This window comes from Indicator indicator, chromosome 25, assembly GCF_027791375.1.
Source record: "Indicator indicator isolate 239-I01 chromosome 25, UM_Iind_1.1, whole genome shotgun sequence".
In the NCBI taxonomy this organism is placed as follows: Eukaryota; Metazoa; Chordata; class Aves; order Piciformes; family Indicatoridae; genus Indicator; species Indicator indicator.
Genome location: NC_072034.1, coordinates 15,584,462 through 15,607,661, shown reverse-complemented (window position 1 = coordinate 15,607,661; position 23,200 = coordinate 15,584,462). Strand labels below are relative to the sequence as shown.

The following is a 23,200-nucleotide window of genomic DNA, read 5'->3' as shown; positions in this document are numbered from 1 at the left end:
TGACAGAGGCCATTCCACAGTGTCCTAGGGGGTAAAGAAGAGAATTCATCTCTTGATCTGAGGGATCCTTCCCCTTCCCTTCCCCTTCCCTTCCCCTTCCCTTCCCCTTCCCTTCCCCTTCCCTTCCCCTTCCCTTCCCCTTCCCTTCCCCTTCCCTTCCCCTTCCCTTCCCCTTCCCTTCCCCTTCCCTTCCCCTTCCCCTTCCCTTCCCCTTCCTTTCCCCTTCCCTTCCCCTTCCCTTCCCCTTCCCTTCCCCTTCCCTTCCCCTTCCCTTCCCCTTCCCTTCCCCTTCCCTTCCCCTCCCCTGGACATGAGCTGCCACAGTATGCAGAAGGTGCAGAGGTGTGTGGGGGATGACAGGTGCCTGATGACATAGATGTCTCCATTAACAAGAGTAGATGTGAGCATGGGCACCAGAGCTGAGGCTGAGGAGCTGCTCTGGGGTCTGTGTGTGGCAGAAGAGCCCTGCTGCAGGCCTGAGATGTCCTGCAGAGCCATGGAGTCAGCACTGGGATGTGTTCCCAGCCCAGTGGCACACTTAGCTCCATGCCAGGCAGGTGGCTCCCTGCCAGCAGCTCACTGAAGCAGACATTCCACACTGCCTTCAGCCCATCAGTGAGGCAAAACTGAGTCCACAGGCAGATAATAGCTTGACAGGCTCTGCCTCTTCTCCCTCTGGCTTCGGTGTGAAACTGGGATGGCACAGCTCTGGCTTGCTGTGAGCAGCACCAGCAGTGCCAGCCTTAAACCTGGACTCACTGCCTGCTCTGTGGCCTCTCCCAGCTCAGGTCTCTCTAGGCAGCTTTTGCTGCTGCCTTAGCTCTTGACTGGTCGTTTTTTAAAACTCCTGAAGTCCTCATTCTGCTCGTTCTTTCTTTCTTTCTTTCTTTCTCTCTTTCTCTCTTTTTCTCTTTCTCTCTCTTTCTTCTTCTTTCTTTCTCTCTTTCTCTTCTTTCTTTCTCTTTCTTTCTTTCTTCTTTCTTTCTTTCTCTCTTTCTTTCTTTCTTTCTTTCTCTCTTTCTTTCTCTCTGTCTCTCTCTCTTTCTCTCTCTCTTTCTCTCTCTCTTTCTCTCTCTCTTTCTCTCTCTCTTTCTCTCTCTCTTTCTCTCTCTCTTTCTCTCTCTCTTTCTCTCTCTCTTTCTCTCTCTCTTCTCTCTCTCTTTCTCTCTCTCTTTCTCTCTCTCTTTCTCTCTCTCTCCCTTCTCTCTTCTCTTTCTCTCTTTCTCTCTCTCTTTCTCTCTCTCTTTCTCTCTCTTCTCTTCTCTCTTCTTCTCTCTTTCTCTCTCTCTTTCTCTCTTTCTTCTCTCTCTTCTCTTTCTCTCTCTCTTCTCTCCTCTCCTCTTCTCTCTCCTCTTTCTCTTCTCCTCTTCTCTTCTCTCTCCTCTTCTCTCCTCTTCTCTTCTCTTCTCTTCTCCTTTCTCTTCTTCTCTCTCTTCTCTCTCCTCTTCTCTCTCTCTTTCTCTCCTCTCTCTTCTCCTCTTTCCTCTCCTCTTTCTCTCTCCTTCTTCTTCCTCTCTTCTCTCTTTCTTCTCCTCTTCTCTTCTCTCCTCTTTCTCTCCTCTCTTCTCTCTCTTTCTCTCCTCTTCTCTCTCTTCTCCTTCTCTTCTCTCTCTCTTCTCTCTCTCCTCTTTCTCTCTCCTTCTCTCTTCTCCTCTCTCTTCTCCTCTCCTCTTTCTTCTCCTCTCTTCTCTCTCTTCTCTCCTCTTTCTCTTCCTCTTTCTCTCCTCTCTTCTCCTCTCTCTTTCTCTCCTCTTCTCTCTTCTCCTCTCTTCTCTCTTCTCTTCCTCTCTCTTCTTCCTCTCTCTTCTCTCTCTCTTCTCTTCTCTCTTCCTCTTCTCTTCCTCTTCTCTTCTCTCTTCCTCTCTTCTCTTCTCTTTCTCTCCTTCTCTTTCTCTCTCTCTCTCTTCTCTCCTCTCTTCTCTCTCCTTCTCTTCTCTCTCTCTTCTCTCTCCTTTCTCTTCTCTCCTTTCTCTCTCTCTTCTCTCTCTCTTTCTCTCCTTCTCTTCCTCTCTCTCTTCTTTCTCTCTTCTCTTCTCCTTTCTCTTCCTCTTCTCTCTTTCTCTCTTCTCTTTCTCTCTCTCTTCTCTCTCCTCTTCTCTCTCCTCTCTCTTCTCTCTTCTCTTCTCTCCTCTCTCTCTTCTCTCTCTTTCTCCTCTTCTCTCCTCTCTTCTCTCTTTCTCTCTCTCTTCTCTTCTCTCCTTCTTTCTCTCCTCTCTTTCCTCTCTCTTCTCTCCTCTTCTTCTCCTCTCTTCTCTTCTCTCTCTTCTTCCTCTCTCTCTTCTCTCTCTCTCTTTCTCTCTCTCTTTCTCTCTCTTCTTTCTCTCTCTTCTTTCTCTCTTCTCTTTCTCTCTCTTCTTTCTCTCTCTCTCTTTCTCTCTTCTCTTCTCTCTCTCTTCTCTTTCTCTCTCCTCTTTCTCTCTCTCTTCTCTTCTCTCTTTCTCTCTTCTCTCTTCTCTCTCTTTCTCTCTCTCTTTCTTCTCTCTTTCTCTTCTCTTTCTCTCTCTCTTTCTCTCTTTCTCTTCTCTCTTTCTCTCTCTCTCTTTCTCTCTCTCTCTTTCTTCTCTCTTTCTCTTCTCTCTTCTCTCTCTTTCTCTTCTCTCTTTCTCTCTCTCTTTCTCTCTTTCCTCTCTCTCTCTTTTCTCTTCTCTCTTTCTCTCTTCCTCTTCTCTTTCTCTCTCTCTCTTTCTCTCTCTCTCTTTCTCTCTTCTCTCTTTCTTCCTCTCTTTCTCCTCTCCTTCTCTTCTCTCTCTTTCTCTCTCTTCTCTTTCTCTCTCTCTTTCTCTCTCTCTTTTTCTCTCTCTTTTTCTCTCTCTCTTTTCTCTCTCTCTCTTTCTCTCTCTCTTTCTCTCTCTCTCTTTCTCTCTCTCTCTTTCTCTCTCTCTCTTTCTCTCTCTCTCTTTCTCTCTCTCTCTTTCTCTCTCTCTCTTTCTCTCTCTCTCTTTCTCTCTCTTTCTTTCTCTCTTTCTTTCTTTCTTTCTTTCCCCTGTCCCTCTTTCTTTCCCCTTTCCCCCTTTCCTTCTTTTCTTTTACCTTGGCATGACACAGCCTTTTGTCAAGTGGCTTCAGAGCTCCTGCTCAGGCTGCTGTTCTGGCAGAATTCCCCTGCTCAGGCTCTCCTTTCAGCAGCTGGCCCTGCCTGCACAGCAGCTCTGTGTGCTCTGTCTCCAGGCTTGTGACTTGTGAGTCCTCCCCCAGCCCTTTTCTAGCTCCATCTTCCTTACCCCTCCAGCACCTCTCATGTGCCAAGCAGCCCTCTCTGTGCAGGCAGCACTGTGCCCAGTTTGGCTTCTGGTGAGGACAGCACCATGGGAATGCTTCTTGACTACAGCAGAGGAGGTTCCACCTCAACATGAGGAGGAACTTCTTCACTGGGAGGCTCACAGAAGAGGCTGGCCAGGGAGGTTGTGGAGTCTCCTTCTCTGGAGCCTTTCAAGCCCCATCTGGATGTGTTCCTGTGTGACCTGTGCTGGATTCTATGGTGCTGCTCTGGTAGGAGAGTTGGACTTGATGACCTTCAGAGGTCCCTTCCAACCTTTAACATCCTGTGAGCCTGTGACCTCCTAGCTGGGCAACTTGGGGAGGTGGGGATGCTGCCAGCTTGCTGTTCTTCCTTCCCACCTATCATCAATGGCTGCTGACAACCTCCTCTGCCACCCTCCAGCACAGCCCTCTCCCAAGGTGTGCTCCTGCCAGCCTTGCAGCACTGCCTGAAGGCAGGAGAAGCTCCATATTATTTCTCCTCAAGGAGCTGCTCCTCACCTGTGCTCTGAATTGAGAGCCTCTGCCACTTGTGGTGGCCTGGGGTGGTGTGTGAAGCCAGCATGGCCAGCACAGCTCACTGGAGTTTGCAGTGCTGCAGTTCCCTTGGGAGTGTGATTTCTCCTTTGATAAGTCAGCCCAGGGGCAGAGCTCACAAAGCAGGCAGGAGACTGAGCTGACTGTTTTAGCAGCTTCTTTGTACAGCAAGTCCCTCACTGCACTAAAAGGAGCCTTACCATTAACTCTTTGGGTTCCAGGTTGGTTTGTCTTGTGGCTTTTCTGTTTTCCTTTTCTCTGCACTGACTATGCTGCTTCCTCTTTCATGGAATCACAGAATCAGTCAGGTTGGAAAAGACCCTTGAGGTCATCAGGCCCAACCATTAACCCTGAGATCATCATCAGGTCCAACCATTAACCCTGAGATCATCATCAGGCCCAACCATTAACCCTGAGATCATCATCAGGCCCAACCATTAACCCTGAGATCATCATCAGGCCCAACCATTAACCCTGAGATCATCATCAGGTCCAACCATTAACCCTGAGATCATCATCAGGTCCAACCATCAACCCTACTCTACCAAGTTCACCACTAAGCCATATCACTAAGTGCCACATCTAAATGACCTTTAAACACCTCCAGGGATGGTGACTCAACCACCTCCCTGTGCAGCCTGTTGCAATGCTTGGGCAATGCCAAGCACTGATACAGGCTGGGCAAGGATTGTCTTGAGAGCAGCCCTGAAGAAAAGGCCTTGGGGGTGCTGGGGGAGGAGAAGCTGAGCAGGAGCCAGCAGGGAGCACTTGCAGCCCAGAGAGCCAAGCAGAGCCTGGGCTGCAGCAGGAGAAGTGTGGCCAGCAGGGCCAGGGAGGGGATTCTCCCCCTCTGCTCCACTCTGCTCAGACCCCACCTGCAGCTCTGGGGCCAGGTCTGGAGCCTCTGTTGCAGGAAGGCTCTGGAGGGGCTGGAAGGTGTCCAGAGAAGGGCCCTGAGGATGAGCAGAGGGCTGGAGCTGCTCTGCTCTGAGGACAGCCTGAGAGAGTTGGGGTTGTGCAGGCTGGAGAGGAGAAGGCTCCCAGGAGACCTTCTGGTGGCCTTGCAGCATCTGAAGGGGGCTCCAAGAAAGCTGGGGAGGGACTTTGGAGGGTGTGAGGGAGTGATAGGAGTGGGGGGGATGGAGCAAAAGTAGAAGTGGGGAGCTTGAGATTGGATGTGAGGAAGAAGTTGTTGGGCAGGAGGGTGGTGAGAGACTGGCAGAGGTTGGGTGGATGGATGGATGGGTGGGTGGATGGATGGGACTTGTAGGACAATTTATGATATAGGAGACCTGTTCAGTGAAGTCCTAAGAGGGGTTTTATTTTCGGTGTAGGGGGAGACTCTTGGTAGCTGAGCTGCTTTGTTCCTTTTGTGTTTCATGGAGGTGTTCACACCCCACCCCCCACCCCCAGATCTCACCCCCCGAACTGAGCCAGGTGGTTCAGTGGTGTCTCCCTTGTCTGTAGCTGTGTATAATCAGTCTAAAATCAGGTGGGTTAGAGTCTGATTTTTGGTGTGAGCTCGTGAAGGGAAAGCTTCAGACCTGTCTTTCCCCAGCAGCTGTTTGTCATCTTGTTTCTAGGCTGGAGGAGGAGCAGCAGAGGAATATTTTCAGGCATCCTCATTCCCATCAGAACCCCAGCACTGGAATGTCCCTGGAGAGTGCATTGGTTTGACAGGATTTGCTTCTGCTCTGCTCACCAAGCTCCCCAGTAATTGTGTGTGTTGGGCTCTGGGGATGTTGCAGCCCTCAGGTTTTATATCAGGAGCAATCCTGCTGTTCTGATGCCTCCTCTGCAAAGCCAAAAATAGGCCTGGGGTGTGGGTGCAGGACCCAGCCCCTTCCAGTTCCATGGCTGCAGTTATGGCTGGGACTGGCACTGGAGAGGGCAGGAGGATGGAGCTTGTGCTTGTAGCCCAGGGAGGTCCTGGAAAGCCTCATTTGATGTTTCTGGGAGGCTCTGAGGTTGTTTGCTCAGTGTGGTGCTCATTCCTGATCAGCTCCTCTGCCTCTCCCCTTGCCAGCTGCACATCTGAGAGCCAGCTTGTTCCTCACCATGAGCCACACCTGGACTTCTGGGTTCAGTTTCACTCCAAGAAGGACATTGAGGAGCTGGAGCAGGTCCAGAGAAGGGCAACAGAGCTGGGGAAGGGTCTGGAGAAGAGGGCTGGGGAGAAGCAGCTGGGAGAGCTGGAGGTGTGCAGTGTGGAGAGTGGGAGGCTGAGGGAGACCTCATTGCTCTCTACAGCTCCCTGAGAGGAAGAAGTTCTTCCCCATGAGAGTGGTGAGAGCCTGGAATGGGTTGTCCAGGGAGGTGGTTGAGGCTCCATCCCTGGAGGTGTTTGCAGCCAGGCTGGATGAGGCTCTGGCCAGCCTGATCTGGTGTGAGGTGTCCCTGCCCATGGCAGGGGGGTTGGAACTGGCTGAGCCTTGTGGTCCCTTCCAACCCTGACTGATTCTATGGTTCTAAGTGGGAGAAAATCCTCTTTGTGCTTTAAGGAAGCAAAGAGACTACTGAAAACAGGAGATTTCAGCCTCCCTGACTAGCATGAGGTTAACCAAGTCATAAAGCCCCCAGACAATATGTTCAGGACTATAACCTTAGGATTTTTATGTTAGCTGGATAATGTCAGTGTTCTGTGTGGCCCAGATACATTTCCACACTTACAGCCACTTGAGGAACTTGGAAAAACTTTTTTTAGTGATTTTTCTGCACAGTTCAACATCCCATAAGGAAAATCTTGGGGTAGGTTTTCTCTGATTTCACAGGAGGCAACGTCCTTGGTGCTGGCAAGAGATGTGCAAGAAGTGCCAAGACTGCAACAGAAACTGGAGTGTGAGTTCTTGGGGTTGGTGGCATTTTTATTGCTCTGAGGGGAAGTTCAGCAACATCTGCAACCAAGGTGCAGGGAGGAAGCAGGATTGAGAGTTCACTTTTGTGAACTGCCTCCAGGAGGCAGGCAGAATTTGGCAGTAGGCTGCAGCAGAGTGGCCATCACTGCCTCTTCTGGGAGAAGCCTGGCCACTGCATCCTGCTGACAAGTAAAAATGAAAATTGCCTCTTTGGTGATGATGTCCAAAGCAGGTTTTAGAGGTGCTCTGAAGTGTTGATTGCTGAGCCAGCTCCCCAGGAGCCAGCAGTGCCCTCCTGCAAGCCAGCAGGCAGCTGTGTGCTGGGCTGCAGCCAGGGCAGTGTGGGCAGCAGGGCAGCAGAGGGGATTCTGCCCCTTGGCTCTGCTCTGCTCAGACCTCACCTCCAATCCTGCCTCCAGTTCTGGTGTCCCCAGCAGAAGGACACAGAGCTGCTGGAGAGAGTCCAGAGGAGGCCACAAAGATGATCCAAGGGCTGGAGCAGCTCTGCCATGGGGACAGGTTGAGGGAGCTGGGGGTGTGCAGCCTGGAGAGGAGAAGGCTCCAGGGGGACCTGAGAGCTGCCTGCCAGGACCTGAAGGGATCCTGCAGGAAGGCTGCAGAGAGACTTTTCCTGAGGGTGTCTGAGACAGACCAAGGAGAATGGTTTGAAGCTGAAGGAGAACAGAGTTAGTCTGGAGCTGAGGAAGAAGCTCTTCAGCAGGAGGGTGGTGAGGCTCTGGCACAGGCTGCCCAGGGAGGCTGTGGCTGCCTCCTGCCTGGAGGTGCTCAAGGCCAGGCTGGATGAGTCCAGCCTGGGCTAGTTGGAGCAGATGATCTCTGAGCTCCCTTCCAACCTGAGCCATTCTGTGATGCTATGCCTCATCCTTCTTAGGACCTTTCTGCCTCTTGTTTGTCTGTTGCATTTTGTGAGAAGGGCTTTGGTTTACTGGGCAGGGGATGAGAGGAGTTTGGGCCAGGTCCACAATGTGAAGCAGTTTGAGTAAAGCTGATTGGGCTGGCTCCACCATGGCAGTGCATAAGGTCCAGGTACTCCCTCAGTCTGCAGCAGAGACAATCAACATGAGATGTGGCTGCTGTTACTTTACCAAGTGAATTTCTACTCTATTCTCTCTCCTGTCCTTCTTAGGATCTTGATGTCCTTCTGTTCTTTCTCTGTGATTTCAAGTGGTGTGAGCTAGAAGCTGATGGCAGGACCCAGCAGACACTCAGCCTACACACACTGATGTTTGCTTGCTTGTTTGCAGAGATGCTTCACAGGACCTCCTGGGGAAAGCTGGTTGTGAATTCCTTCCTAACACTGCCTGGGGAGGGGTGGGAAGTGGAATGATCATAGAATCCTAGAATCAGTCAGGGTTGGAAGGGACCACAAGGCTCAGCCAGTTCCAACCCCCCTGCCATGGGCAGGGACACCTCACACTGGATCAGGCTGGCAGAGCCTCATCCAGCCTGGCTGCAAACACCTCCAGGGATGGGGCCTCAACCACCTCCCTGCACAACCCATTCCAGGCTCTCACCACTCTCATGGGGAAGAACTTCCTCCTCACATCCAGCCTGAATCTCCCCACTTCCAGCTTTGTTCCATTCCCCCCAGTCCTGTCACTCCCTGATAGCCTAAAAAGTCCCTCCCCAGCTTTCTTGTAGCCCCCTTCAGATCCTGGAAGGCCACAAGAAGGTCTCCTGGGAGCCTTCTCCTCTCCAGCCTGCACAACCCCAACTCTCTCAGTCTCTCCTCAGAGCAGAGCAGCTCCAGCCCTCTGCTCATCCTCAGGGCCCTTCTCTGGACACCTTCCAGCATGTCCATATCCCTCTTGTGATAGGGGCTCCAGAACTGGATGCAGTGCTCCAGGTGTGGCTGCTGTTATTTTACCAAGTGTATTTCTACTCTATTCTCTCTCCTGTCCCTCTTAGGATCTTGATGTCCTTCTGTTCTTTTTCTGTGATTTCAAGTAGTGTGAGCTGTGGAAGCTGACCCAGCAGGTCCCAGCGGACACTCAGCCTACACAAACTGATGTTTCCTTGCTTGTTTGCAAAGAGAGATGCTTCACAGGACCTCCTGGGAAAAGCTGGTTGTGAATTCCCTCCTGACACTACCTGGGGAGGGGTGGGAAGTGGAATGATGTAGCCCCACGGATCAGAGCTGGGCCGAGAACCTCCTGTGTCTGCCCAGCCTCATCCTCTGAGCCACCCTGCGGGCACTGGCAGGATGGGACAGGAATAACCTTTACATCAAAGCAAGCAGTTGGCCCCTGGCACACTTTGTGTTCTGTTTTTTCTGTCTTGCAGCCTATTTCTGCTTCCTGATGACAGCCCTGGGGGTGACAGCTGGTGCCCATCGCCTGTGGAGCCACCGCTCCTACAAAGCCAAGCTGCCTTTGAGGATCTTCCTGGCTGCAGCTAACTCCATGGCTTTCCAGGTGGGCTTGGGGTTCCCTCTCCTGATTCTTGGCCTCCAGGCAGCTTTCTGTCTCGTGCAGGGATCCCCTCAGCTTTTAGAGAGAGGAAAAAAGAAACAAAGCCAAGCTGGCAAGCAGCCCTTGGGTGCCAGCACTCTGCTGGCTCAGGGCAGGCAGAGTTCCTCTCGCTGCCCATCCAGCAGCAGGCATTAGACAGTCCAGAAGCAATCATTAATTAAGGACCAAGCTGAATGTGCCTTGGTCAGCAGCCTGTCTGTGGCACAGATCAAGCCTCACACTTCACAGGACAAGGTGGAAATCATAGAATCCTAGAATCAGTCAGGGTTGGAAGGGACCTCAAGGCTCAGCCAGTCCCAACCCCCTGCCATGGGCAGGGACACCTCACACCAGATCAGGCTGGCCAGAGCCTCATCCAGCCTGGCTGCAAACACCTCCAGGGATGGAGCCTCAACCACCTCCCTGCACAACCCATTCCAGGCTCTCACCACTCTCATGGGGAAGAACTTCTTCCTCATGTCCAGTCTGAATCTCCCCACTTCCAGCTTTGTTCCATTCCCCCTAGTCCTATCACTCCCTGATAGCCTAAAAAGTCCCTCCCCAGCTTTCTTGGAGCCCCCTTCAGATCCTGCAAGGCCACAAGAAGGTCACATTTGGAGCCTTCTCTTCTCCAGACTGAACAGCCCCAACTCTTTCAGGCTGTCCTCAGAGCAGAGCAGCTCCAGCCCTCTGCTCATCCTCAGGGCCCTTCTCTGGACACCTTCCAGCCCCTCCAGATCCTTCCTGCAACAGAGGCTCCAGCCCTGGCCTCAGAGCTGCAGCTGGGGTCTGAGCAGAGTGGAGCAGAGGGGCAGAATCCCCTCCCTGGCCCTGCTGGCCACACTTCTCCTGCTGCAGCCCAGGCTCTGCTTGGCTCTCTGGGCTGCAAGTGCTCCCTGCTGGCTCCTGCTCAGCTTCTCCTCCCCCAGCACCCCCAAGTCCCTCTCCTCAGGGCTGCTCTCCAGACAGTCCCTGCCCAGCCTGGATTTGTGCTTGGCATTGCCCTGCCCCAGCTGCAGGACCTTGCCCTTGGTCTTGTTGAACCTCCTGAGGTTGTCCTGGGCCCAGCTCTGCAGCCTGTGCAGGTCCCTCTGGATGGATCCCTTCCCTCCAGCCTGTCAGCAGCACCTCACAGCTTGGTGCCAGCAGCAAACCTGCTGAGGGAGCCTCAATGCCACTGCCCATGGCACCAACAAAGATGCTGAACAAGCCTGGTCCCAGCACTGATCCCTGAGGGACTCCACTTGTCCCTGGCCTCCCCTGGGACATGGACCATTGACAGCCACTCTTTGGGTGCAGCCTTCCAGCCAGTTCTTTATCCTTCTGGTGGTCCACCCATCAAACCCATGTGTCACCAGCTTGGAGCCCAGGCTGTGGTGTGGGACAGTGTGGGAGGCTTTGCTCAGGGCCAGGTCAGTGACATCAGCTGCTCTCCCCTCATCTATTAGTGCTGTGACCTGTTCATAGAAAGCCACCAGATTTGTCAGGCAGGAATGTCTGTCAGGGCCCCACTGGGTGCAGAGATGCCTGCAGTCAGGTGTCACTGCCCCCCCAGGCAGCTGCAGATTTGGATGTGCCCAGACAGGAGAGCAGGCATCTTCTCACAGTCCCACTTTGGCCCTGCTCTGCCTCTCATTTGTCACCAGGAAATGTGTCTGCAAAGCAGGCTGTTACTAGCTCTGTGCTTACTGATAGTCAGTCTTAGACCTCAGAGATGTTTGTGTAACACCCAGCTGGGTGGTAGGAGTTAGCCCAGAACCAGCATCTTCTTGGTGTGAATTTAGTTCCTCCTTTGGCTGCTCAGAAGAGTGATAGGAACCTGTGGTGAAACTGAACTTGCTGAGCTGGGCTGCTGGCATCCCTGCTGGCACCCACTGCTGTGTCTGTGTGGTGCCTTCAGCTTCCAGCTTGTACCCTTCAGGCTCCTTGGTTCATGCACCTTGACAGAGGATGAAAAGAGGCCCTTCAGCCACCTCTCTACTCTTCATTTATCATCTTGGATTTATGGGTTTGGGTTGTTGGTGGGGTTTGGGTTTGTTTTTTTTTTTTTTGTTTAAGACAGAAAGAATGAATCTTCTTAACCCCTTGAACTGTGTCCAGTTCTGGGCTCCTCAGTTTAAGAAGGACATTGAGATACTTGAATGTGTCCAGAGAAAGGCAACAAGGCTGGAGAGGGGTCTGGAGCACAAACCCTATGAGGAGAGGCTGAGGGAGCTGGAGGTGTTCAGCCTGGAGAAGAGGAGGCTCAGGGCAGACCTCATTGTTCTCTACAACTACCTGCAGGGAGGTTGTAGCCAGGTGGGGGTTGGGCTCTGCTCCCAGGCAAGCAGCACCAGAACAAGAGGACAGAGTCTCAAGCTGTGCCAGGGAGGTTTAGGCTGGAGGTGAGGAGAAAGTTCTTCCCAGAAAGAGTAATTGGCCATGGGATGTGCTGGCCAGGGAGGTGGTGGAGTCCCCATCCCTGGAGGTGTTCAAAAAAGGATTGGGCATGGCACTTGGAGCCAGGGTTTAGTTAGTCATGAGGTGCTGGGTGCTAGGTTGAATTTGATGATCTCTGAGGTCTTTTCCAACCTTGTTGATTCTATGATACTATGATTCATGAGGGTGGCATCTCTCCAGCCTGTCCAAGTCCCTCTGGATGCCATCCCTTCCCTCCAGAGTGCCAACCACACCACCCAGCTTGGTGTCAGTCTGCAGACTTGCTCAGGGTGCCTTAGTCCCACTCTCCATGTCAGCAGCAAAGAAGTCCCAGCAGTGACCCCTAAGGGACACCACTCCTCAGTGGTCTCCATTTGGACACTGAGCCATTGACCACAACTCTCTGAGTTGCAGCCAATTCCTTGTCCAGCCACTGGCTCACCCCCCAAGTCCATGATTTTCCAGTTTGGTGACCAGGTTGTCATGGGGACAGCATCAAAAGCTTCCCACAAGTCCAGTCAGATGCTGACAGTTGCTTTTCCCTTACCCACTGATGCTGCAACTCCATCACAGAAAGCCACCAGGAAGGATTTGCCCTTGGTGGAGCCATGTGGGTAGCCTCCAACCACCTCCTCATTTTCCATGTGCCCTATCAGAGTCTTTAGGAGCATCTGCTGTTATCTTGAGAGGCACTGAGGTGACACTTGACTGGCCTGTAGTTCCCCAGGGCTTCCTTTTCATTCCCTGTTTGGAAGTGAGGTTTATGTTTCCCCTTTTCCAGTCAGCTCCAGGGATTCACCAGATTGCCATCACTTCTCAAATAGGATGGGAAGTGGCTTTGCAGCTTTGTTTGCTAGTTCCCTCAGGACTTGTGGATGGATGTCCTCAGGTCCTGTGGACTTGTGCACCTTCAGGTTCATTAATGGCCTCCAACCTGGCCTTACAGAATCGTAGAATGGTTTGGGCTGGAAGGGAGCTCCAAAGCTCATCCAGTCCAACCCCCTGCAGTCAGCAGGGACATCCTCCACTAGAGCAGGGTGCTCAGAGCCTTCTCTGACCTGACCTTGAGTAGCTGCAGGAATGGGGCCTCAACCACCTCTCTGGGCAACCTGCTGCAGTGTTCCACTACCCCCATGCTGAAGAATTTGTGCCTAACATCCAGACTAAATCTCCTCTCCTTTCCTTTCAAACCGTTGTTTCTCATCCTGTCCCTGCAGGCCTTTGCAAACAGCTCTCTGCAGCCTTCTTCTTCTGCCTCAGGTACTGGCAGGCTGCAATAAGTTCTCCCCAGAGTCTTCTCTTCTCCAGACTGAACACCCCCAGCTCCCTCAGCCTGTCCCTATAGCAGAGGTTCTCCAGCCTCCTGATCATCTTTGTGGCCCTCCTCTGGTGCCTCTCCATCAGGTCCAGGTCCCTCCTGTGCTGAGGGCTCCAGCTCTGGCCCCAGCCCTGCAGGTGAGGTCTCCCCAGAGCAGAGCAGAGGGGCAGGATCCTCTCTCTCCAGCTCTGGCCACACTGCTTAGGATGCAGCCCAGGCTGCCCTTGGCCTTCTGTGCTGCCAGTGCCCATTGCTGGCTCCTGCCCAAGTCCTTCTCTGCAGGGCTGCTCTCAGCCTCACCTGGGTTGATATCTGGGATTGCCCCATTGCAGGTGCAGGACCTTGCACTCTGCCTAAGTGAACTTCATGAGATTCTCCTCAGCCCATCCCCTGCAGCCTGCCCAGCTCCCAGCTCTCTGCTTAGGAAGGGATTTCACTCCTGTGTTTACCTCAATCTTGACCAAGTGATGTGTTGCTGAAAAGTGATTGCAGCATGTTTGGACCTGCTCTGCTCCAGCTTTTTGATGCATTCCTTGCCAGCAGTTCTGGCCTTTAGTCCTTCTTAGCCTTTGTGGGCTTCTGTTAGATGCAATTCCCTTGTTTCACAGCTTCCTAAGCTTTTCCTCTGGGGGGAGTCCTGGCTTTTGGCAGCCCTGCAGGTGATGCTGTGGTATGGAAAGTTCCTTTCTCACAGTGTCATTGCTTTGGCTGTCCCACAAATAATTTTATCAAGTGCTCTCCTGACAAACTCCTCAGTAGGCTGACTTGGAAAGTGAATTTCTGGTTCAGGAAGAGAACCTTTCCTAGGTGTGCTTCTCCCAGAACCCTGCTTTATGTTGAAATGACTGAACCTTGAGCCATACAGTCTTAGAATGGTTTGGGTTGGAAGAGACCTTCAAGATCATCTAGTTCCAACCCCCTGCCATGGGCAGGGACACCTCCCACCAGCACAGCTTGCTCAAGGCCTCATCCAGCCTGGCCCTCAACACCTCCAGGCAGGAGGCAGCCACAGCCTCCCTGGGCAACCTGTGCCAGTCTCTCCCCACCCTCACTTGAAACAATTTCTTCCTCATCTCCACTCTCAATCTCCCCTCTCTGAACTCAAAGCCATTGTCCCTCAGCCTGCCACTCCCAGCCCTTCTCCAAAGTCCCTCCCCAGCTCTCCTGGAGCCCCTTCAGGTACTGCAAGGCTGCTCTAAAATCTGCCTGTAGTCTTCTCTTCTCCAGGCTGAACAGCCCCAACTCTCCCAGCCTGTCCCCACAGGGGAGGTTCTCCAGCCCTCTGATCATCTTGGTGGCCTCCTCTGGAGCCTCTCCAGCAGCTCCAGGTCCTTCTTGTGCTGGGGCCCCAGAGCTGGAGGCAGTGCTGCAGGTGGGGTCTGAGCAGAGCAGAGCAGAGGGCAGAATCCCCTCCCTGTGCTGCTGCTCTCCCTGCTCTGGATGCAGCTCAGCACACAGCTGGCTCTGGGCTGCCAGGGACCATTGCTGGCTCCTGGGCACTTTGTCACCACCTGACACCCCCAAGGCCTTCTCCTGCAGGCTGCTCTGCAGCCACTCCTCACCTAGCCTGGATCTGTGCTTGGGATTGCCCTGACCCAGGTGCAGGACCTTGCTCTTGGCCTCATTGAATTTCCTGAGGGACTTTTTCGGCTGTCAGGTAGTGATAAGACTGGGGGGGATGGAGCAAAAGTAGAAGTGGGGAGATTCAGATTGGATGTTAGGAAGAAGTTGTTGGGCAGGAGGGTGGTGAGAGCCTGGCAGAGGTTGCCCAGGAAGGTGGTGGAAGCCTCATCCCTGGAGGTTTTTGCAGCCAGGCTGGATGTGGCTGTGAGCAACCTGCTGTGGTGTGAGGTGTCCCTGCCCATGGCAGGGCGGTTGGGACTGGCTGAGCCTCGAGGTCCCTTCCAACCTTGACAATTCCATGATTCTAAGTTGATGGAGGGACTGCCTCCCATGGGAGGGACCCCACACTGGAGCAGGGAAAGAGTGTGAGGAATCCTCCCCCTGAGGAGGAAGGAGCAGCAGAAAGAATGGGTGAGGAAGTGCCTGCAGCCCCCATGTGCTGCTGTGGGGAGGAGGGAGAGAAGTGGAGAGCAGAGCTGGGCCTGGGGAGAAGGGCAGGGGTGGGGCAGACAGCATTTTAAGGTCTCATTGTGCTGCTCTGGATTGGTAACCAATTCAACTGAGGGCTTGGAACTAGATGATCCTTGAGGCCTCTTCCAACTATCCTGTGATTTTTCCTCCCAAGCTGAGTCTGTTTTGTCCATGACCGTAACTGCTGAGTGATGCCTCCCTGGCCAGTCTGGTCCACAGGAGCTTTCTTGATCTGTTTTCTGCTGCCCATCCCACCCAGGGTGGGGAGTGAGCAAGGAGCTGTGTGGTGCTTTGCTGCCAACTGGACCCAGACTCCACCAGGTGGAAGAGATGGGCACTGGTGAGGTCACACCTCCAATACTGGGTTGAGTTTTTGGTCCCTCACTGCAAGAAGGACATTGAGGAGCTGGAGCAGGTGCAGAGAAGGGCAAGAAAGGTGGGGAAGGGTCTGGAGAAGAGGGCTGGGGAGGAGCAGCTGAGGGAGCTGGGGGTGTGCAGTGTGGACTCCGGACGGGAGGTTGTTGTGAGGTGGGTGGTAGGTCTCTTCTTCCAACTTAGTCTCTTCTGAGTGGGGCAGGGAGCTGAAAACAGGGTCAGGCCCTTCCTCTCACCCTACCTTTGCCTTTTGGGGGGGGTTTGCAGAACGATATCTACGAGTGGAGCCGGGACCACCGGGTGCACCACAAGTACTCGGAGACGGACGCCGACCCCCACAACGCCCGGCGCGGGTTCTTCTTCGCCCACGTGGGGTGGCTCTTCGTGCGTAAGCACCGCGAGGTCATCGAGAAGGGCAGCAAGCTGGACTTCTCTGACCTGCTGGAGGACCCTGTGGTCAGGTTCCAGAGGAAGTAAGTGGCTGGAAGGGAGCCCTGGAGGGGAGGAGAGGTGTCAAAGGGAGCCTCCGGAACGCGTCCGGAGGGTCGCGGAAAACGAGCAGGGGGTTGGAGCAGCTCTGCTGGGGGCTTGGAGGGGAGGAAGCTCCAGGGAGAGCCAAGAGCAGCCTGCCAGTAACTGAAGGGGCTACAAGAAGGAGGGAGAGAGCTGTTTGCAGAGGTCTGCAGTGATAGGACGAGGGGAAATGGCTTCAGACTAGAAGAGCAGATGTAGATTGGATGTTAGCAACAAGTTCTTCACTATGAGGGTGGTGGAACACTGGAACAGAATCAGTTCAGTAAGGCAAAGTGCAAGATTCTGCACCTGCAATGGGGCAGTCCTAGATATCAATCCAGGCTGGTGGCTGAGGAGATTGAGAGCAGCCCTGCAGAGAAGGACTTGGGGGTGCTGGTGGGGGAGAAGCTGGACAGGAGGCAGCAGTGGGCACTGGCAGCACAGAAGGCCAAGGGCAGCCTGGGCTGCATCCAAAGCAGTGTGGCAGGGGATTTTGGAACTGGCTGATCCTTGAGGTCCCTTCCTACCCTGACAACTCTGTGATTCAGTGATGTCCCTTGAGAATTAGAACAGGCCCAGCTCAGTGTGCTCCACACTCTGTGAGAGTGGGGACTGAGCACCATGCTTTGTGCTCTCTGAGTAGCTGTGTTCTATGCACAAGCCTGTCTCTGCCTGCAGGCATTTGGCAAGCCACAGCAGCTGATTTCTGAGTGTTCCATGGGTGAGGGGAGCTGTCAGCTGGGCCCAGAAATCAATTTGTTTGATGCATTAGAGAAATCTGTGTGCCAGCAGACCTGCCCCTGCATCAGGAGAGGACCAGGAGTGAGGAGTTCCCTGCCCTCCAGGTGCTGTTGCTTTCACTGGCAGTGTTTTCTTGCAGGAGCTCCCTGACAGTTTGCTGCAGCTCCTCTTTGCTGTCTTACTGCCTGTGCCAGCAGCATCCCATGAGGGGCAGGCTCTGCTGCTCTGCTTGCACTGCAGATGCTGTGGAGTGAAGAGGTCTGTTTTCTGCAGGGAAGTTCTGTCTTACAGAATCACAGAAATGTTTGGGTTGGAAAACACCTCCAGGATCATCAAATTCAACCACTGACCTAAGACCACCATGGCTACTAAACCATGGCCCCAGGTACCATAGCCACACCTTTCTTGAACACCTCCAAGGATGGGGACTCCACCACCTCCCTGGGCAGCCTCTTCCAATCCCAGACCACTCTTGCAGCAAAGAAATTTTTCCTCCTCTCCAGCCTAACCCTCCCCTGGCGCAATTTCAGGCCATTTCCTCTCCTTCTATCACCTGGTACTAGGGAGCAGAGCCCAACCCTCACCTCACTGCAGCCTCCTCTCAGGGAGCTGTAGAGAGCAATGAGGTCTCCCCTCAGCCTCCTCTTCTCCAGGCTAAACACCCCCAGCCCCTTCAGCTGCTCCTCACCAGACCTAACCTAAAGCCCTGCCAGTGAGCCCAGCCAGCTGCCATGATCAAACCCTTGTCCCCTTTTGGATGAGGTGTCCCCCATCAGTTGCCAGCAGGCCTGGCACTGTGGAAATCACCTATCTGTCATTGTCATTGTCCTGTTGTGCCCTGTGGGGGGGTTGAAAATTCCCAGAGAAATCCCAGTCTCAACTCCTGCTCAATCTGATAGGGTTGTGGTGGGTCGAAAATTTTCCCCCCAATGATAACTTGCCAGACCAGCTCAGTTGGAAGCAAATGAAGGTGGTTGTAGGGCAAACCTACAACCTGCAATGGCATGCAATAAATATGTACAAAATAGACAAATATTGACAACATTTACAGGGATTTACAATTTCAAAACAGCACAAGACCCTTCCCCCAACTGGAGAAACCAGGGGGAGGGCTGCAGATAGCTTCCACTTCCTTGCTCCCTTCCCTCTACCCTCCCCTGTACACAAGGGACCAAGAGGAAGAGCAGGGAGTTGTTTGGTAGTACTTAGCCACAACAAAGAACACAGCCAAGGTCAACACAGCCAAGCAGAAGCCAGAGCTAATATCTGCTAGAGTGAGGAAGGCAAAAAGAAAGCTAATTTACCTCCCTATCAGATATCTGTCCAATGGGATCATTTAGAGCTGATCATTATTGTCCTTTTTACACCCAGTAATGATTTACTTGCATTCTACTGCTTTCTGTCCCAAGATCTGGCCCAAAAGCAGGGCAGCTGCTAATAGCTTCCCACGCCCTCCTCCCCTCCTTACCCCTCTGGATACAAAGGGACAAGAGAAAAAGAGCAGAGAATTGTTTTGTTAGGCTACTCAGCCACAACAAAGAAGGCAGCCAAGGTCAGCCAAGCCAGCCAGAAGCAAATTAGTGTCTCCCAGAGTGAGGAAGCTGAAAAGAGAGGGAGAGAAAGTTGACAGCTCTTAAGTTTTATGTCTGTTGTCTGTCCAACAGTTTAGAACTTACCATTATTTTCCTTGGTAACACCCAGTGGTGCCTTCTGTACATTCTACCCTCTTCTGGCCAAGATCTGTGAGCAAATACTGCCAAGGTGCAGCCTTAAAACTCCCCCCTGCCCCCTGCCTGCAGGTATTACAAGAGCTCGGTGGTGCTGATGTGCTTCGTGGTCCCTACCGTCGTGCCCTGGTACCTGTGGGGCGAGAGCCTGTGGAATTCCTACTTCCTGGCCTCCATCCTGAGGTACACCATCTCCCTCAATGTCACCTGGCTGGTCAACAGTGCTGCCCACATGTATGGCACCCGCCCCTACGACAGGCACATCAACCCCAGGCAGAACACCTTCGTCACCCTGGGAGCCATTGGTAAGTGCCGCAGCCCCCGGCCGAGCGTGGCGAGCCCGGGAGCAATCACCCAGGCTGGGAAGGGCCTCAGAGCTCAGCAAGCCCAAACAAAGCTGGGGAGGGACTTTTGAGGCTATCAGGGGGTGACAGGACTGGGGGGAATGGGACAGAGCTGGAAGTGGGGAGATTCAGGCTGGACATGAGGAGGAAGTTCTTCCCCATGAGAGTGGTGAGAGCCTGGAATGGGTTGTGCAGGGAGGTGGTTGAGGCTCCATCCCTGGAGGTGTTTGCAGCCAGGCTGGATGAGGCTCTGGCCAGCCTGATCTAGTGTGAGGTGTCCCTGCCCATGGCAGGGGGGTTGGAACTGGCTGATCCTTGTGGTCCCTTCCAGCCCTGACTGATTCTGTGATTCTATTACCTAACACCTCCTGACAACTACCCCATGGCTCCAAGTGCCACATCCAAACTTGTTTTGAACACCTCCACCACCTCCCTGGGCAGCACATCCCAATGGCCAATTACTCTTTCTGGGAAGAACTTTCTCCTCACCTCCAGCCTAAAGAGGGTCTTCCCATCCTGTTTCAATTTTATGTTTTCCCAACAGAGAATTGCCAGACCAGCTCAGCTGGAAGGCAACTGAAGCTGTATTTACAAGCACAACCTCAAGCTAAAATATGGAATGCAATGAATATGTACAAAATATGTACAAAGTGACTTTTGAGGGTCCCCTTCCAACCCAGTGCAAGCTGTGGAGCTGTGAATAAAAGGGAAAAAAAGGACACTTCATGTATGATTTTCGTCTAGACAACATGAAGAAAGGATTTTGAACTCAGTCGCTTGCCTGCTTTGTCTAGCTCTGCAAGTCAGGCTGTCAGAAGATAGAATCACAGAATTGTCAGGGTTGGAAGGGACCTCAAGGACCACCCAGTTCCATCCCTCTTCCATGGGCAGGGACACCTCACACCACAGCAGGTTGCTCACAGCCACATCCAGCCTGGCTGCAAAAACCTCCAGGGATGAGGCTTCCACCACCTCCCTGGGCAACCTCTGCCAGGCTCTCACCACCTGGGGAGAGACTGGGGAAGAACTTCTTCCTAAGATCCAATCTGAATCTTCCCACTTCTAATTTTGCTCCATTCCCCCCAGTCCTATCACTCCCTGACACCCTCCAAAGTCCCTCCCCAGCTTTCTTGTAGCCCCCTTCAGATCCTGGAAGGCCACCAGAAGGTCTCCCTGGAGCCTTCTCTACTCCTGGTTTGTCCAGGGCAGTTCTTGTGCTGTTTATAAATTGTAAATATTGTCTCTGGTGAGACCCCACCTGCAGCACTGCCTTCAGTTCAGGGGCCCCCAGCACAAGAAGGACCTGGAGCTGCTGGAGAGGCTCCAGAGGAGGCCACCAAGATGATCAGAGGGATGGAGAACCTCACCTGTGGGGACAGGCTGGAAGAGTTGTGGCTGTTCAGCCTGGAGAAGAGAAGGCTGCAGGCAGACCTCAGAGCAGCCTTCCAGTACCTGAAGGGTTCCAGGAGAGCTGAGGAGGGACTTTGGACAAGGGCTGGGAGTGCCAGGACAAGGGGCAATGGCTTTGAGCTGGGAGAGGGGAGATTGAGAGTGGAGATGAGGAAGAAATTGTTTCAAGTGAGGGTGGGGAGAGACTGGCACAGGTTGCCCAGGGAGGCTGTGGCTGCCCCCTCCCTGGGGGTGTTGAAGGCCAGGCTGGATGAGGCCTTGAGCAAGCTGTGCTGGTGGGAGGTGTCCCTGCCCATGGCAGGGGGCTGGCACTGGATGATCTTGAAGGTCCTTTCCAACCCAGCCCATTCCATCGCTCTGTGTCCCTCCCGTCAGTGTTCCTACGAGGCATGCTGGCCCTGTGGTCTTTAATCTCCCTCTCTGTTTTTCAGGTGAAGGTTTCCACAACTACCACCACACCTTCCCATTTGACTACTCAGGCAGCGAGCTGGGCATGGCATTCAACCCCACCACCTGGTTCATTGACTTCATGTTTTGGTTGGGGTTGGTCACTGACCGCAAGCAGGCTCCGAAGGAGATGATCCAAGCCCGCAAGGAAAGGACTGGGGATGGCAGTGCTTGAAGAGCTCCAGCAGTGCCCTGGGTGGCTGTGCTGCACCCTTCTGCCTGTGCTGGCTTCCTTCTCCTCTGGGTAAAAATCACTTTGTTCAGATCAGTTGGGCTTGAATGAGTTCCCCTCCTCCACCCCTAGGAACAAATTCAGCCCCAGCTTTTTTTTGTCTTGTTTTGGTTTGTTTGGTTTTGTCCGTCTTGTCCAAACTTCAGCCTATTCAGTGTGCAAATGTTCTCTATGATTTAATATTCTAGTGAAACAGGAGGGAGGTTTGAGTTTAGTCCCTGTAGTTCATGTCTGGAATACTTTGTGAGTTGCTTGTTGATGGCAAACACTGGTGGCTTGCAGGAGCCAGCCAGGAGAGGTTCAGTTCTGCTGTTGAATCAAATCAGCTTTGGAGATGCATCTCGGGGAGGGGACTGGGGCAGGGCCCAAGGTGCTGGTTCAGCTCCAGACAGGAAGGACAGGAGCAGCACTGATGGAACCCAGGATATCCAAGGGGAAGAAGGAGCCTCAACTGAGTGAGATGTCAGCCTGAAAACCCTTCTTTCCTCTTCCTCTTCCCCTGCCAGCCAGCCAGCCCACGGCGCCACTCTCTGTGCTAGGTGTGAAACCCCCTGGTTGCTGAGCAGGCTTTGTGTCGAGGGTCAGGCTCTATCCAGGCCCAAACTCCAGCTGATGCCATGCTGAGATGATTCCCTTCTTGCATACACATTGTGATTTGTCAAGGTCTAGAGCTCAGCCACGTCTTCAAGCCAAATGAAGCTTTGGTTTTGCTGTTTGGAAGCCTGAGTTATATTCCAGTCACTCATGGCCATTGCTGCATGCATATTTCAGCTCCTTTTGCACAAGAGGCCTCTTCATTTCTTTTTCTGCCTTGAACTTAGTAACAACAACAACAAAAAAATTAAAATTAAATAAAAAAACAAACAAAAAGAAAAAAACAAACAAAAAAAGACTTTTATTTCAGTGAGAGTCTCTACTAATATTTCAGCTGCATGCAACATCCATTGGTTTCCGAGCAAAAATAGAAAAAGGCAGTTCTGTAGGTTATGGATTTTAACAGTTGCCTTGCTTAAAAAAATAAGAAAAAAGGGGGGAAAAAAGGGGAAAAAAGAAAAAATAAAGAAAAAAGAAAAAGAAAAGAAATAAAGGGGGGAAATGGGAAAAAAAGAAAAAAAGGGGGGGAAGAAAAAAGAAGGAAAGAAAAAAGGAAAGAAAGGAAAAAAAGGAAAGAAAAAAGGAAATAAGAAAAAAGGAAAGAAAAAGGAAAAAAAAGGGGGGGAAAAAAGAAAAAATAAATAAAGAAAAAAGAAAGAAAAAAGAAAATAAGGGGAAAATGGGAAAAAAAGAAAAAAGGGGGGGGGAAGAAAAAAAGGGGGGGGGGGGAAGAAGGAAAGGAAAAGAAAGAAAGGAAAGGAAAAAAATTAAAAAAGAAAGGCATTATGTGGAATGAATGGGATGGGATGTGGAAAGCCTTTAGATGTTTGCCAGTGCAGGAGGGAGGCTTTGTACTGTCAGCACTGGAGCACTTTGGCAGGTGGAGGGCTTGGGTTTCACTTCTAAAGAAGGTCACTGCCTTGCCCCTTGCAGACGGAGTGCCCAGGCCCTGCTGGGTGAGACAGGGATCTGCAGGTAACTTAGAGTAAGGTCCTGGGGGGGAGGGGTTCAGGAAAGATGTAGAACTGGAAGGAAAAAACCAACCAACCAACCAACTAAAAATGACAATGGTTTCTCTTTTCTGTTCCGTTTGTTTCTCCTCTTTGAAATGATGCCATATAACCTAAAGGAGTTGTCTTTGTTCTGTATTTCATCCAGCAGGTGTTTGGACAGTGTTCCTTTGCCATGACTGATGTGTAAACTCTTGGAGTGATTTCCAATAAACAGTTACCAGTTAGACTTGCCGTTGGGTTTTGTTTGGGAAGGTCAGCCCCCAGAGCACAGGGTTCTGTGCTTCACCCAGCTGGTGCTGCCAAACCACCCTCCCTTCAGCACCTCTGGGCTCCTCCTCAAGGTAAGGGAAGCATTGCCAAACAGAAGGGCACCAGGAGGGGTCATTACTTTGGACTCAATGGCCAAGATAATAGAGGAGGAAAAGAACATATCCTGGAGGGGAGGGATGGCATCCAAAGGGACTCAGACAGGCTGGGGAACTGGGACCAAGCCAACCTCATGGAGTCCAACAAGGTGTGTGACCTGGCATGGGTGATCCTGCTTTGGCAGGGGGGTTGGACTGGAAGATCTCTCAAGGTCCCTTCCAGCCCCTGACATTCTGTGATTCTGTCAGTGCAAGGTCCTGCACCTGGGTCAGGGCAATCCCAAGCACAGATCCAGGCTGGGTGAGGAGAGGCTGCAGAGCAGTCTGGAGGAGAAGGCCTTGGGGTGTCAGGTGGTGACAAAGTGCCCAGGAGCCAGCAATGGTCCCTGGCAGCCCAGAGCCAGCTGTGTGCTGAGCTGCATCCAGAGCAGGGAGAGCAGCAGCACAGGGAGGGGATTCTGCCCTCTGCTCTGCTCTGCTCTGACCCC

At 52.6% G+C, this 23,200-nt stretch overlaps 1 protein-coding gene across 1 annotated transcript in view; it reads left to right on the top strand.

Annotated features, from left to right (window-relative positions):
* Positions 1–20,683, top strand: part of SCD5 (stearoyl-CoA desaturase 5) — a 39,118-nt gene extending 18,435 nt beyond the window's left edge. Inside the window, exons 2-5 of the mRNA XM_054392244.1 lie at positions 8,955–9,085; positions 15,594–15,799; positions 18,380–18,612; positions 20,493–20,683. Of these exons, the coding sequence (XP_054248219.1) occupies positions 8,955–9,085; positions 15,594–15,799; positions 18,380–18,612; positions 20,493–20,683 (761 nt within the window). The remainder of the gene's footprint in view (positions 1–8,954; positions 9,086–15,593; positions 15,800–18,379; positions 18,613–20,492) is intronic.
* Positions 20,684–23,200: the final 2,517 nt, after the last annotated feature.